General features: G+C 38.7%; 1 protein-coding gene across 1 annotated transcript in view; it reads left to right on the plus strand.

Moving 5' to 3' along the window:
* TMEM236 (transmembrane protein 236) overlaps positions 1-18437 on the plus strand; it is a gene marked incomplete at its 5' end in the record, with an annotated part of 34830 nt that extends 16393 nt beyond the window's left edge. The window contains 2 exons of the mRNA XM_080812420.1: positions 262-403; positions 15863-18437. Of these exons, the coding sequence (XP_080668546.1) occupies positions 262-403; positions 15863-16446 (726 nt within the window). The 3' untranslated portion in view covers positions 16447-18437. The remainder of the gene's footprint in view (positions 1-261; positions 404-15862) is intronic.
* Between the last annotated feature and the right edge of the window lie 1648 nt (positions 18438-20085).

Raw genomic sequence — 20085 nt, forward strand, 5'->3', positions numbered from 1 at the left:
TGCTCTCTCTCAAATAAATAAGTAAAATCTTAAAAAAAAAAAAAAAACGAAAACAAAACTAATGATGTACTATATGGTGACTAACATAACGCAATTTTTTTAAAAAAAGCTTACCGGGTTGAATACCTGAAAAGCTGGAAATTAAGCCTCTAATATTTTAGTAAATGTCTTTATAATTTAGTGGTGCTTTCAGACTATTAAAAGAATTTTAAACAAAGAAAGCACAAAATTTAATCCTTCTAAATGGTTTTCTGAAAACAGGTTCAAAAAAATAGCAGTAGTTTGACGAATGGCTTTCCTGAGATGTTACCTGACCTGCCAGTTTCTCTGGTTCTGACTTCCTTGGTTGTGGTTGATATTATTGAAAAACTCAGGATATATCCTCTTAAAGGACGGCTAAAGAGTAAGTATTCTTTTAAATATAAATATTTTTAAAAGTTTGACAGATTGGGACACCTGGGTGGCTCAGCGGATTAAGCCTCTGCCTTCGGCTCAGGTCATGATCTCAGGGTCCTGGGATAGAGCCCCGAAATCGGGCTCTCTGCTCAGTGGGGAGCCTGCTTCCCCCTCTCTCTCTGCCTACTTGTGATCACTCCCTCTCTGTCGAATAAATAAATAAAATCTTTAAAAAAAAAAAGTTTGATAGATTGTTCACCTTTCTGTCCCTCTGTTATTTGCTGACATGTTTAATGATACTTTTTCTTACAGTTAACATTATAGTTAGAAGATCAGAAATGAAGATACCTAAATATAATTATTTTAAAACCTACTTTGATTGCTAGACAGTTATTCTTCTTTGTATTTTGTTAGTACTGATAAATGAATAAACTTACCAAATATTTAATACCAAAGCTTTAATGTTTACTCTAGCAAGAAAATTTTCTAAGTAAATTGCTATAGATTTGTATTTTTTGGAAACTCTCTTAAAACCTTTAGTTTAGATAAATAAATAGTTTAGTTTTGTATACCTTTGATACAGAAATTAATGGGACTGATGCAGTTATATCCTAGAGAATTATGTGTTTTTAATTGTGGATTGTCAAAAAGCTAAAGATCACACTGACAAAACCAAGATACGCCACAAATATTCCTCCAAAGGGATCAGTCAAAACTAAATTTAGGTTGGCCTTAAAAAAAAAAAAGATATTTTGCTAATTGAATTTGTGCTTGGTCTTAAATTTTCTCAACTTTCACTTAATTTCATGTCATAGTATTTGTGTTTAATTTATAATAAGTGTATGCTATTGTTCTTGCATGGCTAAGATTTTATATTTGAGATGGGTAGATTTTTGTCTTATCACTTCCTGGTGGGGTGGAGGGGTTAAATTGAGTGAGTCACTAGGAGAATGCTGAAGAGCAATAGGGTTGACTACTACAGCCGGGAAGGAAAAGACCAGAGAATCATTTATGGGCCATGAGCCACCAGCCTTCCAGTCACTCTTACTCCTCAAATTGAAAAATAAAACGGAGTTGGGAGGCCACCAGGAAATCTGAGACTCTGAGCTTCATGTTTTGCACTCTGTCCTCAAGTGGGAGATGACGGTCATTATGTTTAACATAATGCAGGGGACAAAGTACGTAAGATGGTAGCCAGTGGCCATCTTTTGAGGGAAGAGTATCCTTGAGTTACATCTACCCTCCAGAGTCAGGTGTCTTTGTCTCAGACTGAGGAGATTCAGGAATTGCCATGTCCTTTGCTACTTGCCTAGACTCTTTCTTGATGCAAACCTATTTTGAAATTGGATTGTTTTTAATAACGCTGTACCTTCCATGTACGGGGACATTCTGTTTAAGTTTTTAGTGAAAGTTCTCTTTCTAAAAAATGTACATGCATGTTTTGGGAAATGAGTTATTGGCATCTTATATTTTGAGTGATGAGTTGGATTATCAAAGGGGAATTTTCCCCCTATCCAGCAATGATGATGATACTGAGAATTGAAATAAGAAAAGCCCAAAGAAGTCAGTCTTGGAGACAAGACTGGAGAACATCTTGCACAACTGCACAACAACCTTCTTCTTGAGCTCTTCTCTGCCTAAACTTGGGAAGGTTAATATCTGGTTTAATAGCCCTACCATTTAATGAAGTCATGCTTTAAAAAAAACTAGCATTCACTCAAAATACCTTTGCAAATATTAATATATGTTAATTTAATTTTTGGCAAGCTTTTGAACATGCATACTAATAAAATGGATTATGTGAGTTTTGAATTTATGGTGTATTCTCATTCTCTGGAATTTAATACATAAATTCATAAACATGTAGGTTATAATGCATAAATTTGAACATAAGCCAGTATGCTAAAAATATGCTGTCATTGCATGTGGTAATTCAGAATCCAAGAGGTAGAGAAGGAGTGGGTGATAAATAAGCTCAAGAAATATTTGGCTTCCTTTAGAAAATGTTGAGAAATGGAATATATTCTGTTCTGTGCTCTATCCAGAGTTTGAAATGCCTGCCCATCTATCAGCTTGTAGCAGTTATGACCTTATATTTGATGAAACTAAGGTAATCTATAGTGCTTGGATTTCTGGACACTTTCATGCCATCTCAACCATCTCAATTCTAAGCTAGCGAAGCTTGATCCTTGTGTAGCTTTTCCTTTCCTGTAATTTTAAATAAAAGTTCTTCTATATAAAAAATATGCTTATGCTTAAAGCAGTCTTCACTGGACCAGGAAATCCTTTCTGCTAACTTTCCATTACCCGCTGAAATACCTCAACCTCACACGGTCACCATGTCATAACAGCCAAGCACATCATCTCACATATCCTGAGCCTCACACAGGAATATTTTCTGACACACATATCTCCGAGACACAGCCATTTCACAGATGTATGTCGTACCTAATAATGTCACGTCCCCATCATGAGAACAAGTAATAATAGGAACACAATATATAGACTAAATGTCCCCAGCTCTTACTAGTATGTGGGTACAGGCGAGCACACTTTGATATTTCTGTTTGAATTTTGCTAGCTCAGTCCCAACCAGTGAAGGACGGGACCTCCATCCCTCTCCCTCTTCCATATTGTTCCCTCTCTCGTTTTTTAAGCCAGACCCAACGTGAGTCTTCTGTGATCTCATTTTTTGGTCCAGACTGCTAAATATTCCATTGCTCCAGCTTATTTTTCCCCAGTCATTGTTCTCACACACAAAAAAACCTGGCATGCTCTTTTCCCACCACTCTTGATTGACTCTGCTTGAAATGCTTATACCGTTGTTACTTGCCTCTGGGATATTGTTTGATGTTTTGCTGGTGCTTTAACTGACTGCCTTTCTTCTGACAGTTAGAATACTGACTTCACTTCACCGAGATCTACTTGTTTAGAGAGGTCCCAAGCAGAGCAATAGATTTTCATTTGGGAACACAAGCTTTTTTTGCCCAGAATGTCTATGTACCAACAGATTGGCTGGGATTCAACAAGTTCAAATGATGGCCATTCCACTCCACTGGAAATCACCATTTCTCCTCGTATCACTAGATCTTGTTGTTGATTCTGATAGAGCCAGACTCCTTCTCTTGAGGTAGTCCCCCCTCTCCCCCACCATCAAGGGATCTCAAGAGTTTCTCCTTACATTAGTTGTACTTATATTATCTGAACCCCAAATCATGGCCACCATTAGATTCCCCCTGCCCCATGTAGATTTCTTAACCTCCATAAAAGCCAGTGAGGCAACCAGACCCACAAAGAAGTCCATGGTTAGGAGGCAAATTTTCAGTTCTACCTACAAGGACTCACTTAAATAGCTTAAGCCTAGCTCAGGTACCACGTTGCAAGTGATATAATAGAGTATAATAGTTAAAGTACTATGGGGTGACACATGAGGTAATACTTTGTTTAATCTAGGGTGTTGGAGGTCAGAAAAATCCAAAGGGAGTATCTGGGATTTGTAGGAGTTTAGGCAGGTATGGTGAAGCAAGCTTTCTACATGGAGGGAAGATTGGGCCTCAAGAAATCCAAGTATACATGTAATTAATGGGCGAAAGTAACCATTTGGATTTCATACTATGAATGGAAAAACCTATTGCTGGAATGGAAGTTGCCTTCTTAAAACCAACTTTTGTTTGTTTCTCAACTAGTGAATGGGGAAGCCTACCAAGTTGCTTTGGGGGGGGGTGTAGGCAGAAGGGGGAGGCTTAATTGGCATCACTGGTTGCTGCAATTCCTACTTGAACCAAATCAATACATTTGCTGTTTAGGAGTTGATATTTTATGTAAGATTTCATTTGGGGAGAAAAAAACCCAGATTCTTCTGCTGTCTGGAAACTAACCCAGGACCCCATTTAGAATCACAGCCTATGGCTTTGTCTAAGGCAGTAGCATAACTCAAGTGTCCAATTCTGTACCTCTCCAGCCCATGGCTTCCTGGGAATTATGACCCTTTACCACCAAAGGACAAAGTGTATCCTCATCTGAGCTGTTGCTCTGGGCTGTGATACAACACAGTACAACACAACACAACACACTAAAATGCACTACAATACCAGGCTCATTCCAGTAGAGCACACACAGGTTTTGAGGAATATAAACACATATAACATCAAATACATTTTTTAACATTCCATTTTGAACTGTTTTACTTCTAATGTGCTGCTTTCCCAAAATCATACTCATTCATTTAAAAGATGGTCAAATAAACATAAGCAAAAAAGAAGAAAATGGAGATCAACCACGATCCTGTAGACTAGAGATTTAGAACTGATAACATCTTCGTGAACATGCTTCACTTAAGGAAACTTATTTTGTATCTTTTTTTCTGAGCAGAATGTGGTGGATATCGTCCTTATTATTGTATCTTCTTCAGTACATGGTTTTTATTGGTTGAATAATATATTCCATTATTAACAAACCCTGACTTATTTAACCATGGTTCATTAACTAACCCCTGTTGTTGGACAACTAGATTCTTTTCCAGTTTTTCACTACTAAAAAGACGATTGTTAGGACTCTTATTCGGAAGTTAAAAGGGTTGCAGAAAAAAGGAGAAGGATGTGGTAAGAAAGAGCAGGGTGATGTGGTTTGAGTTGAGCAGGGGAGGCAAGCCTTGCTTGGAGCACCCATGCATGGATGGCAGAGGTGGATGGTGTCTGGGAGACCCTGCACTGTGCAGGACCATTAGCAGCCACTTGTAGGTCACTGGCCAAGCAGTGGCTGGGGACAGAGAGAGTTAACTGTCCCGGGATGACAGCTGAGTGATACCAGGAGGATGACCACAAAGTGTCCTCGGAAGACCCTGAGCATCTGCACATGCCCAGACTCCTTGGCAACGGCACTTGCCAGAAGAAATGGGACTATTATGGGCTGGCTGCCCATGCAGACAAATAGAGAGGGGGTCATTCATAGGGGATTGGACAAATGGGGTGGCAAGATGGTCGGGCTGCATTAGGGATATCTGCACAGTCAGAGACGACTTGCTAGAGGTGAGGTCAACGGGCTGTTTGTGTGGAAAACATCCGAGCTCTGAAGAGGGGTGGTTTCCACTGTTGCATCAGTGAGAGGTGCCAGGTATGACATCGGCAGTGTAAGGTTTTCAAATAAATCTGCTCTCAGTGGCCCTAGTCCTGTTCCTACTGTGCAGTCTCTTTAAAACGCAGAGACTGGGGCCAAGAGCTGTAGGACCTCAGCAGCCTAGATAATTACTCCTTTATGTTAAATGCCTAGACGTACAATTTCTTGCTCAAAGTATATGTAAACTCTCACGGGTTTTGACAGATGTCAATCGATCAAATGGCCCCCCTCTAAAGAATGCCCTAATTTACCATCTAAACAGTAGTATAAGAAAACACCTGTTTCCCCTCAACCTTGTAAATTTGGATAATGTATTCCTTTTCATCTTTGCCAGTTTCATAGGCAAAAATAGTATGTTACTGTTTTAGTAATTTGCTTAAGGTAGTAGTGGTGTTGAGCATTTTCCCATAGGTTTCTTGGCTATTTGTATTTTTAAAAAATCATATCTTTCCGTCCTTGATCTCTTTTTCTGTTGATATGTCTGTTCTTTTGTTGTTGTTGTTGTTTTTACTACTGATCCATGAGTTCTGTAAATAGTGAGGACATTAAACTTTGCCTGTCAGAAGTATATATTTCAGAGTTATTTTATTTTAACTGTACTATAGTGTTTTTTTTTAAAGATTTTATTTATTTATTGGTTAGAGAGAGAGAGAGAGAGAGAGCGCACATGCAGACAGAGTGGCAGGCAGAAACAGAGGGAGAAGCAGGCTCCCCACCGAGCAGGGATCCGGATGTGGGACTCGATCCCAGGACGCTGGAATCATGACCTGAGCCGAAGGCAGCCGCTTAACCAACTGAGCCACCCAGGCGTCCCACTATAGTGTTTTTGATATAGGAAATTTCTAATTTGGACATTATCTGATCTACAAATATTTCCTTTCTGGATTCTATGATGTTATGCTTTAAAATCTTTTTTTTTTTTCACTCCAAGCTGATATAAATATTTACCAATTATCTTCTCAAAAATTTTGTACATTTAAATGTCTCATGAAGAGAAGAAGTTGGAATCTCTGTAGGGTATAAACTCATTAATTTATAGGCATATATATAGATAGATAGATACACCTGTATATTTATAGGTATAAACTCATTAATTTATAGGTAACCAATATCAGGAATGATAATCAGTATGTTTATTTACTTGATCTGGCAAAGCTTTTAGACCCTGCCTTTATTGTACTCCTTTCTCCTGAGATGTCCAACATAAAAAAAGGACTTAATAGAGTGCTTTAAAAATGTCAATGCCAGTCATAGCAAGCCCAGATAAATTGAATCAGGATCCCTGAGGATGGGACTTGGGCATATTTAAATCTTTAAAAGCAAAACCTCATTGGATTCTGATTTGTATCCCCAATTAAGAGCAGTGGTTTTCGCTTTCTGACTGCATGTTCAGATCGCCTATGGGACTTGACTTTTTTTTTTTTTTTTGACTCCCAGACTGAGCCCTAGATCATTAAATCATAGTTTTGGCGGAGGATAGGTCCAGGCACAAGGAATTTTTAAAGCCCCCCAGGTGATTTACACTTGTGAATGTGATTCAAGTAGATGGGCAGAAAGCAAGCAGGGACCGTTTGTACCTGTTAACCTCCCAGTGCCTTTGTAAAATAGGAAGCAAAGTTACCTGCAGAGAGCACTGGGGACGGATGGAAGAGAGAGAATCTGTAACAGGTTGGATAAGGTTTGGAATAATCGCTGAGGGTCAAGGACAAGAAAATGGATGATTGAGAGATGCATAAGGTTCAGCAAAAGATAGAACGCAGGAATTTGTCCTGGGACCAATCAAGATTATGAGAGCTTTCTTCAATGATACTGAGAAATCTGGGCATTGATTGTAGAAAAGATAGAACTGTAGGACTGATCCAGGTTTAGGGGTTCGCAGAACAGAAATGGAAGAAGGACAAGGATCTGTTGCTTTAATAGTTATTTCTTCTTATTAAATTATACAGTTTCTTAAATGCATGACAATGATGGTTTTTATTGAACTTGTACACTATTTCCAGTGAATCATGGACCACCATGTTCATGGACCACCATGTTCATGGACCACCATGCAGGGACCCACCCTTTGGGTACTCACCAGAGGCGTCTTTTCACAACACATATGCGTGAGCGTTCTCTTCCTATCAGTACGCCGGGGGAAGGTTGTTGGGGTCTCAGCATATACAGTTAACTTCTTCAGGTTAAATGCCTAGACTAGCAATTTCTGGCTTGAAACATATGTAAGGTTTTAAGGTCTGGCATCCGCAATTTTTTAAAAGTTCCATGGACAATAAAAGTTCTGATACCTACCCTGGCTGAGAGCCCCTGGTGAAAGGAAGTATTGGGACTTGTAATGCATCCCAGGTTAAAAGCTGAGAGCCCGAATCCAAATTCCTGAAGCTATTTGCTTTCCAGATTTCCTTGAAATGGAATGCAGCACACTTTAACCGGATAGAATGTAAGAGATGCCACAATAAAGGTGGGGGTGGGGGTGGGAGTGGGGGCGGGGAGAGGGACGCTGCTTTTGTCTGAATAAAATAAATGGGACTTTGAGTTCCCCTTTGTTTCTTTTTAAGAAAAAGCTTATTATACAATATAAGCCCAGCGTGTGAGCTGGGTTTCCATAATGTGTTTTGCAATGGGTTTAGAGAGTACGTATGAGGAACACTGTGTTCGGGGCTATGCCAAAAAGGGGGAGTATTTCCTTCACACCCTCCTCTTGCTGTTTAGAAGAAGGAAGTTTCAGAAAAGTACGTACGTTAGTTCCAGGATTTTTCCCTCCTCTCAAGAAATAAGTAGCTATTTACCAGACTGGGATGAGAGAAGGATAGAATTTCTGATTTATTCTTTCTAATGAAGTACCAGCTGTCAGGATTAGGTCAGCGTGTATCGGGCCAGGAACTGTATTGTGGCGATCCCCAGGCCAAAAGACAGAGGACATCACGGTGCTATCGAATTGTGACCCTTTGATTAGAACAACTTCACATGATTATAACAATTTGGCATTCAATTGTTACTTTCTTCCTACATGGGGAAAATTATGAACAATTTCAGTATCTACAGTGAGATTCTTGAGGGTTGCAGGATATTTTCAAAGTAAATATTTTAGGGAGACTGACGGAAATAAGGGCACATGAAGAACTCAGCCTGCATTACTTTGTTACAATACTGAGCCTTGTTCTTCCTATCATTATTAGTCAGCAAAGAGTATGGCCCCAGATTGAAAGTAAAGGCATAGGTCCTTGATTTTGAATATCTAGACTTCCGTGGGGTGCCCTGGGGGTGGCTCATTGGGTTAGGTGTCATCCTCAGCTCGGGTCATGACCCCAGGGTTCTGGGATGGAGCCCCATGTGGGCTCTCTGCTCAGCAGGGAGCCTGCTTCTCCCTCTCCCTCTCTTCCTCCCCCAGCTTGTGTGCTCTGTCAAATAAATAAATAAAATCGTAAAAAAAAAAAAAATCTCGATTTTCTTATCTTGGAGTGAAGAGAACAAAGTAGGTTGAGCTGATGGTCTACATAATGTATGGACGTTCTGGATCATTCCGTGTTAAACATGGTGGGTCCTTTGTATGGAGCACCATTTTGTTGCTATTTCAGAACCCCAAGTCCCTCTATTTCTGAATGGCGGGGGGGGGGGGGAGTGTTTTGTCTGTTTCCTATGAACTCACAAACACTGTCTTCTTGGAATCACCCGTGGACATTTTTGTTCCCTGACTGGTGACTCCCGATGCCTCCAGGGTCTGGGAAGCCTTTGCAATGTCTTGAATCAGGCTGCTGCTGTAGGGGTCATCTGTCTGTCCCAGTCCTGCTGGGCAGTGCCGGGGACACTTTGCACTGGCTGGCATCCTGGGCCCAAAGCCATGTGTGACATCCTCTCCCACTGTTGAGTACCAGGCCCTGCTGCCAGGACCTCCTAATGTCCCCCCAGGGCTGTGCTTGTTGGCTTTATCAGTCTCCTGGTCTCTCTTAATAGAGCTCTCTCTAGGACTCGGGGCAGGCGGCAGTCTTAGTGGCTGACCCTGTGCAGGACTCCAGAGGCCTTCTTGCTGGTGAAGGAGGGTGGAGGGGGGTGCGTTGTTATTCCGCATGGTTTGGGTGCTTTGGCCTACTTGCCTTCGTGCCCATTTCCCCCGCAAGATGCCCATTGCTTGCTTATGCGAACAGACCCCGGAACAGGAATGTCTCCCATCTTTCATACGGCAAATCTTTAGGGAGGATCTCTTGCATACCAGGAGGTCCGCTAGGTCCTAGGGGTACAGCGGTGAGTGAAAACGGGTTTTATGGAGCCCTCGATTTAGTGGACGTAAAAGCACAGCAGTGAACTACACTAGCAAATGGGTATAATTAAAGCTGAGGCAAGTGCTTTGAAGGCTAAAAACAGGCTCATTCCCATTTGGACACAGGTGTCCATTTTTGTCACCCAGCTTGGGTTCCTGCTGGGATTCCAAGCTTTGGTCTATGTCCAAGCACTTACTAGTAGAGGCATTTCAAACCATTTCAGAGTTTAGAATTATGTGTATTTGGAAATAAGATACCCATATGCTTTTTAACATTTTATGTTATTTGTTTTATTTAAATTAGTCAGTATTATATAATGGATAATTATCATATATCAATGCATATTATAGATTTATAATTGTGTATGTAATATACTTAATATATTATAATGATTAATTATTACATTATTTTATATAATATAGTATCTTGTCCGGGAAGATGGTCTTTAAACTAGCCAGCCTTCAAGCTGCAGAAGACAAAAGAATTTTCTGAGTATTTTACCTTGCCTAAAATCCAGAAATGATACATTTATTTCTTCTCATGCTTGGGAGGGAACTGGGATTGAACAGACTTTGGGATGTACTGAGAAACAGTTCAGTGCTTTTTCTAGAGAAAGTCCATGAGTTCTTCCAGAATTGCTCATGGGTTGAATATTTGTCTTGACTTCATTATTATTATGAATTATTATTATTTGGTGAAAACTTGCACACTATTTTGAACACAGGCAGTGGTATGCTGGTCAGTGTTTAAACCACTGTCTCTCCAAAGGGTGCAGGGGAAAACTTTTTGGCCCCTGCCCATAAATGGGAGAGGGGGTAACAGTGTAACTCTAACCAAAGTTTAACAAACTGTGATCCCTTTTACTATTTATTGCATTCTTCTATTTAGTGATTGTTGCGTTTGATGTGTTTAACACATATACGGCTGTTGCTCCGTGTGTCAGGCACGATTTTAAATGTTCTACACACACCAACTCGCTCAGTGAGGTAGATGCTGCTTTCATCTTTTATTACTTGGCAACGAAGCTACTGGTCTTCCAGAGCTCAGATGTGCTGCTGAAAGGAAACAAGCTCTCCACAGTCCAGCTGGGTTTAGGAAGTAGATAGCGTCAAAGTAACAATGTATATAAATGCCCTGTTGTGTCTTTTAATTTATTACGTTTTTTCCCTTAGTTTCCAAGATTATGACCAAAAGTGTTTTGTGTGCTTAATATACTTTCAAATATTTGTAATGACTAATAATTTTCTTTTTGTCTAGATTTTTTTTCTCAGAGTGTGATTTCTAGTTCATTAGCATTTCACGTTCTCTAGAACATTTTTTTCTCTCAGGAAAAATAGATTTGGGGTTCTGTTCATCAAGGTTAGTCTTCTTTTTTCCGAATACTTCTTTGATCTCCTGGCTGCCGTGAATTGAGTAACAGTCTCATTTCACAACAGCTGCCTCAGTGGCCTTGAGAACCTCTCTGCTGATGATTCCATGTCCTTTCTGGTTCCTCTGCCTTCCTCTCTCCCTCTTCCATTGAGCTCAGAGGAAAAGTCCAAAGCCTTTACCATGTCTGACTCTGCCACGTATGATAGCGTGATCTAGGGGCAAAGGGTTTGAGGTTCAAGTTCTGGTCTCTCTACTTGCTAGCTGTGTGACCTTAGAAACAATTGTCGATCTTTCTGTGCCTCTGTTTATGCATCTTTCAGGTAGGAAAATAACGGCATCTATGGTATAGAGCTATTCTCAGGATTAAGTGAATTAATGCGGAGAAAGGGCTTAGGACAGTGCCTGGTATGTAGGGAGCACTTCCTAGGTTTGTCTCCACCCCTCTTCTTCCCCCTCTGCCTCCCCAGCTCCTTACAAAACTTGCCCTCTTTCCATCACTGTGGCTGTAAGATCTTTACACACATGCTCTTTCTACCACCTAGAAAGTTCCTTTCTCCATTCTTCGCCTAATTCATTCCTACTTATTCTTCAGGTCACTGCTTAGCCGTCACTTCTCAGATGAGCCTTCCTGACCACCAGTCTCACTCAGACCTATACAAGAATTTCTCATCACAGCACTGACCTTCCTTTTAAATCCCTGCCACATTTTATTCTTCTGTGTTTATTGATGTGATCCCAGGTGACAGCATGGTCAAGGTGGGAATGTGGCTTCCATTCTCGATGCCCAGCTGAAGCTTGGTCTGGCTCTCTACGATCTGTCTGCTCCCAAAGGACAGCTGGGAGACTCACTAGTGCATTTTTACTATGGCTCCATTCCTGTCTTGGTTTTCGGTGCCTGTCCTTGTGATTCTTTTTATTTATTTATTTATTTATTTATTTATTTATTTATTTTAATTTTTTAAGTAATGAATTTATATTTCCTCATTAGCTTTTCCAGTAAAATTTCAGAATTACATAGACATTCTAGATTTTAATTGGTCTTTAGGAATTCATACAATGTGTATCCTTCTCTGATTTCAATGAGTATTTCATTCTGAATGTGAATAATTTCCTCATTTTTCATGCATCAGCCTGTCATATTTCTTTTTTTTAAACTTTTTTTTTTTTTTTGGTGTTCCAAGATTCATTGTTTATGTTTAAATAAGTTATATTTCCTTCCTAGTCTCTTTCCAAGAGGAATGCATGCTCACTTCAGAAAATTCTCCCCTACTGGTTTGTTACATTGTTCTTAGGTTTTCCCTGTAAGCTATCTAACGCTTTGGGGAATAAGTCAGAGATGGAAATACATCAATACAAAGAAATAATCAAGGGCACCTGGGTGGCTCAGTTGGTTGAGTGACCAACCCTTGGTTTAGGCTTTGGTCATAATCTCGGGGTTGTGGGATCGAGTTCCCTGTTGGGTTTCCTGCTGGGTGCAGAGTCTGCTTGTCCCCACTACCTCTGCCCCCCCACCCACTGATGTGCTCTCTCTCTCTCAAATAAATAATTAAAAAATCAAGTAAAATAGATGTGAGTCACCTACTTAAACATTTACCTGTGATTAAAATGACATGTTTTTAAGTATTTAGCTTGCACAGTGAGGACCACAGGTTGTTTTGGCGACTGGCATTAGATGTAGGGGGCTACACAGAATGGCTGTTACTTTTACTTTTTGCAGGGAAATGTCAACCTCTAGGGAAGTGAGTAGATTTCTTTCTTTCTTTCTTTCTTTCTTTCTTTCTTTCTTTCTTTCTTTCTTTCTTTTAAGAATTTATTTATTTACTTGAGCGAGCGAGAGAGAGAGAGAACGTGAGAAGGGGCAGGGTCAGAGGAAGAAGCAGACTCCCTGCCGAGCAGGGAGCCTGATGCAGGACTGGATCCCAGGACTCCAGGATCATGACCTGAGCCGAAGGCAGTCACTTAACCAACTGAGCCACCCAGACGCCCTAGATTTCTTTCTTCATGCTTAAATCTTTTGTGGATTTTGCACAAATAAATATCCTTTTCCCCCAGTAGAACACTAACAACCACAACAAAAGAACAAAGTGGAAATTTGAAAAAATAATGATTTGGAGGGGAACTCGTTATTGAGTCAAAGGGGACAGTATTGAGTACATGAAAGTTTACATTGCTTGGAGGTAAATTTGTGGGTCTACTCTAATGACCAAACAGTTTCTTGGCATCTTCAGTACTACCTTGCCCTCTGCCAGGCCAGCAGAGCTCTCCAGCCGATAGTTCTAGTACTTCTCCCTTGGAAAGAAGACAACAGAGTCCCTGTAACTGCAAATCTAAGCTAGTTTCTATTGAGCTCTAGAGAGATAGGAAGCTCCCAACCCCACTTTCACCAAATACCCACGGGTTGGGACTTTAATATTTTATTAAAAATGAACTCTAGCTAAGAATTCATTGTTCATCCTGTGACTCTTATCCTCAGATATTAGGATTCTTACTGACTGTTTAAAAATGTTAATGTGTCATGTCTTATCTTGCCACTTCCTGGCATTGAAACAGTGCTGAATTTGCAATCAGCCTCCAAAGCGCACATTATACACTGCATTATTGATGTTGACAAAGGAATTTGGATTTCCATTCAAACAGTTTTAACTACAGAGACAGGTGAAGGAGAGTTCTCCAGGACATAACATACTCTAAGAAACATAATTTCCATGTTGTTTTTCTTTCTTTTGTAAAACGAGAGATATAGCTGATGCCAGTGTGCATCTGAGTTTAAAAAGAGATGATTTTATGAATATTAAAATAATAGTAATGAGTATATAATCTTCTTTCTTACTTGACTATTGTTTATTAAAATGATACTCATTCATGCTACTCTGTCATCTAAGGTTGGTAAAGAAGTTTCTAAAGGTCTTACCATTTCCTATAAATGATTCATATCAGAAGTACTATTTCATCAAGAATTTAGATTATCTTTTTATTTTATTGATTTATGCAATTTGCACTTAAAATTTAAAAAAGGAAAACTGAGCTTTGTTCTATAAACAGCTCCTATTTATAGTAATCATTTTATTAATCATTAATCATAATAATTTATTTATTTTAAAATGTTTTCAGATCAGTTCGATATAGTTCAACAAATTTTTATTGACTTCATGTCTCTAACCTTTAGAGCTATTCAATACAATGACTTCTTTAGATTTTGTCTTATCGTATTGCTTAATAGGTAATGATAAGCATGTTTGCTGAATAAACTTTGCTAAGACCTAACAAATTCTTAGCCCCCCCCCCCAAAAAAGGTGCTTAACTAGGTAAATGAGAAATGATGTGCTCTACCATTCACGTATAGGAACCACACCATCAACATTGGTGGTGGTTTTTTTTGTTTTTTTTTTTTTGTTTTTTTAAAGATTTTATTTGTCTATTTGACAGAGAAAGATCACAAGTAGGCAGAGAGGCAGACAGAGAGGGAGGGGGAAGCAGACTCCCTGCTGAGCAGAGAGCCTGATGAGGGGCTCAATACCAGGACCCTGAGATCATGACCTGAGCCGAAGGCAGAGGCTTAACTCACTGAGCCACCCAGGTGCCCCTGGTGGCAAGTTTTGAGTTTTGAGGATCCCTTCGTAATTCCCCAACCTCAACACCCATGTCTCACAGAGAGGCACACTCGTGGGTGCACCTACATGCTCACACACAGTGTGATGTTCATGAGAAAATATCCTCCTTATTCAGATAACTGTCGTGTTGATCAGGGATAGCCTTGTGGCCACAAACAAATTGCTTTAGTCTAATCAGTTGTACTGACCGGTTAAAAACTCTGAGGATAGCACAGCTTAAAAAATCTCAGACTGAGCGGCACCCTTCACCAAGATTTCTCATGGTCAAACAGATTCTGTCTTAGGACCAAACTCCAAGCCTGGAGATCTGGGTTGTAGTGATCTCTGTGGTCTTCTTATAAAAAATGACAGGATTGGACCATTGGACTTTTAGAGTCATTTGATTTTATGATATGTGCATGTTTTATAATTAGCACATGACGTATTGCCTCTAGACAGTAATAGCAGCCATAAAGTTAAGAGATTGTCGATTGGGGTCAAACAAATCTGGGTGTAAATTCCAACTCTGCCCATTACTGTGTGTTTGTATTGGTGTGTCATTTTACCTCTCGGGCTGCAGTTTCTATATTTATAAAGTGGGAGCATAATCCCCATCTGTCAACTTTTTTCCTGAGGATTAAATGAGATAATGTGTGGAAGTGCTTATCTCTCTAACCAGTAATGGCTAGTACTGTGAAATGGTAACATGACTTGGGATCCGTAAATAGAAAAATAGAAAAAGAAGAAGAACTTTCTCTGCATTTGGGTTTTTTTTTTTATTTAAGATTTTATTTATTTATCTGACAGAGAGAGAGATCACAAGTAGGCAGAGAGGCAGGCAGAGAGAGAGGGGGAAGCAGGCTCCCCGCTGAGCAGAGAGCCCCACGTGGGGCTGAGACCGTGACCGGAGCTAAAGTCAGGGGCTTAACCCACTGAGCCACCCAAGTGCCCCCCCCCCAACTTTTTGTCATTATGCTTCCCATTGAAGTTCCATGTGTGAAACAGACGTCACATAAGAGAACACTTACAATTTTATCTTTAAATTTTAACACTTTAATTTACAAAAAATTAAAATGAAATTTTAATTTACATAACATTTCAACAAGTTTGAAAATTCAAATCTGTTTGTTGCAGGTGACAATGATAGGCACATCTGTACAACTACTTTGCAGCAAATAAAAACTGTGACGGACCAAGTGAAGCAAAATGAAGGAAGCACTTCCCCTCCGCAGCCGGCCAGGAGGACTGAGGCATCACTGCCACCGTCATCGAGGACACAGAATCCCTCTCCAGTTCTGGCGAGACCCCAAGAGCCCTCCTTTCACTCAGGACTCCTGGGAGCAATGTCCCAGCAGGATGATCGTGCCCAGATCTTCCTGTGGAGCTTTATACTGTGGTCTGACACCATAGAAATGGTGCGCGTGGCTGGCCACTCTGCCGTGTACAAGTCAGGCTGGGTATACCCAGTCTACATATTCAGTTTTATTTCTCTCCTTCGAATTATATTAACTCCTCAGAACCCTCTTCTGAATACCCTGGGCATCCTTCTCCAGGATTTACCTTTTATTTTTGTTAGACTTAGTTTGGTCATTGCCCTGGGCACTATCACACCCGTATTGGGCCTTTGTAAAAACATCCTAGTGACTGTCTCTTATGTGTACTTCAATTACTTAACCAAATTCAGGGCTTTCTCTACCTTCGAAACATCTTCATTTTAAAGAGAAAATGTAATATAGTCAAACCTCTTCATTATGCGTGTGTATACATTCGTATTTTTTTTTTTCTGGAGCCTAAGTTTTTGTAGTATATAACGAAATGAGGAATACATTGTAGAGAACACACTTTTTTTTTTTAAAATAACTGTAGCATATCACTTTTTCAGAAATGTATTCAAATGATGTTAAATTTAAGCAAAGTTTTATTCTTATGTTAACTCCCCTGGGTCTCTAGAAAATGTTAGTCATTTTAGTCCGTTATGTATACCACACTTTTTCTCAGAACACTCTCCATTAAAGCTTTAAAAAAATTAGAACATGTTTTCCCACTAAGTTAATTTCAACCATGCATTTGTGAAAAACAATATGTAAAATCTTAGGATTACCTCAGATTATAATTTTTCGTCAAGTAGTATTAGGTTCAAAATGAGCAAATACACAGATTAAAGTTGTTCTATTGATTCGTCAGGCATTTGACTGTCCCCCCCTGAGTTTTCATAGATCCTAATTATAGCGCTCTGTTAAGACTTTATGGATTTGCTTTTTTGAGTTCCCCGTCAATGTTTAAATCCTTAATCTTGTGGACAAATGGATCTCTCACCTCATCTGTCAATCCAACAGGAACTTGTAATACTTATAACTCTTAAAAATGAGAATTGAAATAATTTCTTTCAAATTATGCTATGATAATCTTTTTTAATTAAGGAAAACTTATGGTGAAGTAGTTGATTTGTAATGTTCTTAAATATGAAAATATTTTATATACACATATATTGGAATTTATAGTGTGAACAGTGCTTAAACTCTAAGGTATTACTTATCTGAGTTTAGAATGCATTTTGTGTCTCATATTTGAATATGGATGTACCTGATATATTGGGAAGTCACAACACTTAATACAAACAGTGAAGTCATGTATGTGTAGTAGGAAGATTATTGAGTAACTAATATTTTATTTCAAGAGTATACACGTTTGTAAAGTTCAAGTCTATTTTTTTGTTTCAATGCTTTTCAGTATTTTGTTTAATTAAAATTTTTTTAAGTTGAAGAATAGTTGACATACAGTATTAATTTTAGGTGTATAACATAGTAATTTGATATTTACATACATTACAAAATGATCACTATAATGAGTCTAGGTACCATCTGTCACCATACATAGCATTTACAATATTATTGACTACATTCCCTATGCTGTGTTTTATATCCCCATGACTTACTTATTTTATAACGTGAAATTTTTATCTTTAATCCCCTTCACCTATTTCACCCACCCACCCACACCCTTCCTCTCTGGCAATTACCAGTTTGTTCTCTGGGTCTAAGAGTCTGTTTCTTTGTTTTGTTTGTTCATTTGTTTTGTTATTTAGATTCCACATATAAATGAAATCATATGGTATTTGTCCTTCTCTGTCTGACTTATTTCACTTAGTGTAACACCATCAAGAACCATCCATGTTGTGGCAGATGGCGAGATTTCATTTTTTATGGCTGAATAATATTCCACGGTAATATATATCACATTTTAAAATGTATTCATATGTTGATGGACACTTAGGCTGCTTCTGTATCTTGGTTATTGTGAACAGTGCTACAATGAACCCAAGGGTGCACATATCTTTTGGAGTCAATGTTTTCATTTTCTTCTGATAAATACCCAGAGGTGGAATCACTGGGTTGTATGGTTGTCCTATTTTTAATTTTTTGAGGACCCTCCATACTGTTTTACATAATGGCTCTACAATATTACATACATTCCCACTAACAGATGTAGGTTCCCGTTTCTCTACATTCTTACCCATGCTTATTATTTCTTTTCCTTTGAATTCTAGCCATTCTTATTGGTGACGTGATATTGTAGTTTTGATTTGCATTTCCCTGGTGGTTAATGATGTTGAGCATCTTTTTGTGGTCTGTTGGCCATCTGGATGTCTTCTTTGGAAGATGCCTCTTCATCTTGCTCCTTTGCCCATTTTTAATTAAATTGTTGTTGTATGGTGTTGAGTTGTATTAGTTCTTTATGTATTCTGGATATTAATCTCTTATCAGATACATCATTGGCAAATATATTCTTCCATTCAGTAACTTGCCTTTTCATTTGGTTGATGGCTCTGTACAAAAGCTTTTTCATTTGATGTGGTCCTATTTGTTTAGTTTTACATCTGTTACCCTTGCCTGGGGAGACAGGTCCCAAAAAAATATTGCTAAGACCTATGTCCAAGATTTTACTGCCTCTGTTTTCTTTTAGGAATTTTACAGTTTTGGGTCTTAAATTTATGTCCTTAATTCATTTTGACTTTATTTTTGTGTATGGTTGAAAAAGTGGCCCAGTTTCATTCTTTTCCATGTAGCTGTCCAGTTTTCCCAACATTATTTATTGAAGAGCATGTCTTTTTTCCTCATAATATATTCTTGCCTCTTTGCCATAGATTAATTGACCATGTAGTTGTGGGTTTTTTTCCTGGGCTCTCTGTTTTATTCTGTCGATTTGTGTGTCCATTTTTTGTGTGTGCATCTGTGTTCACGTGCACACGTATGTGTGTGTGTACCATGCTGTTTTGATTATTAAAGCTTTGTAGTACACTTTAAAGTCATGGAACATGATGGCCTCCAACTTTGTTCTTTTTCAAGACTGCTTTGGTTATTCAGGGACTTTTTTTTTGCTTCCATACAAATTTTAGGACTATTTGTTCTATTTCTGTGAAAAATGCCATGGTATTTTGATAGGATCACACTGAATCTATAGATTTCCTTGGGTAGTATGGGTACCTTAATAATATTACTTATTCCAATTCATAGCCAAGGTCTAGATTTCTGTTTGTTTGTGTCCTCTTCAATTACTTTCATCAACATCTTAAACAGTTTTTGGAGTACAATTCTTTCACTTCCTTGATTAAATAGGCATTTTATGCCTTTTTGGACCCCGGCTAGCACCTTGAGAATTGTCATTCTGAACTCTAGATCTGACATATTACCAATGTCCGTATTGGTTAAGTCCCTGGCCTTTGGTACTGCCTCTTGTTCTTGTTTTTGTGGTGAGTTTTTCTGCCTTGTCATTTTATCCAGATAAGAATATATGAAGGAGCGAATAAAATTCTAAAAAAGGGTGGCAAAGCCCCTAGTAAAATGTGCTTTAACCAAATCAGAGGAGACCCCAAATCATGGGGTAGGAAAGGGGGTAAAGAAATTCAGAAAAAAAAAAATTAAAAAGAGAAAAAAAATAAAGAAAAAAAATAAAAAAGAAAAAATATATATATTAGACTGGTGAATAGAACAGGTTCACCCACTTACTTTTGGGAGTATTTTGGTCTCTTAGAAGAAACTACCTCCCAAAATTTTAAAGAATGAAAAACATATATAAGGGTAAACATGATGAAGGGATGGAATATGACTATAAAGATGAAAAAAAGATTTTTTTAAAATTTCTAAAAAGGGAGTTGATAAGATAAGTTGGTTGGGAGAATAAAGAAAAAGAAAGTGGAGAGAATTTCCTCAGGTTGGAGACTAGAACAAAGCCCTGTGCTAGATTTAGGGTATATTTTGATCTATCAGAAGAAGTTGTATCCCAAATTTTTTTAGAAGAAAAAAACCCTTATGTGTATACAAAAAATAAAGTTAGATACAATGAAGATTAAAATGTGA

Source organism: Martes martes, assembly GCF_963455335.1.
Source record: "Martes martes genome assembly, chromosome: 8".
In the NCBI taxonomy this organism is placed as follows: Eukaryota; Metazoa; Chordata; class Mammalia; order Carnivora; family Mustelidae; genus Martes; species Martes martes.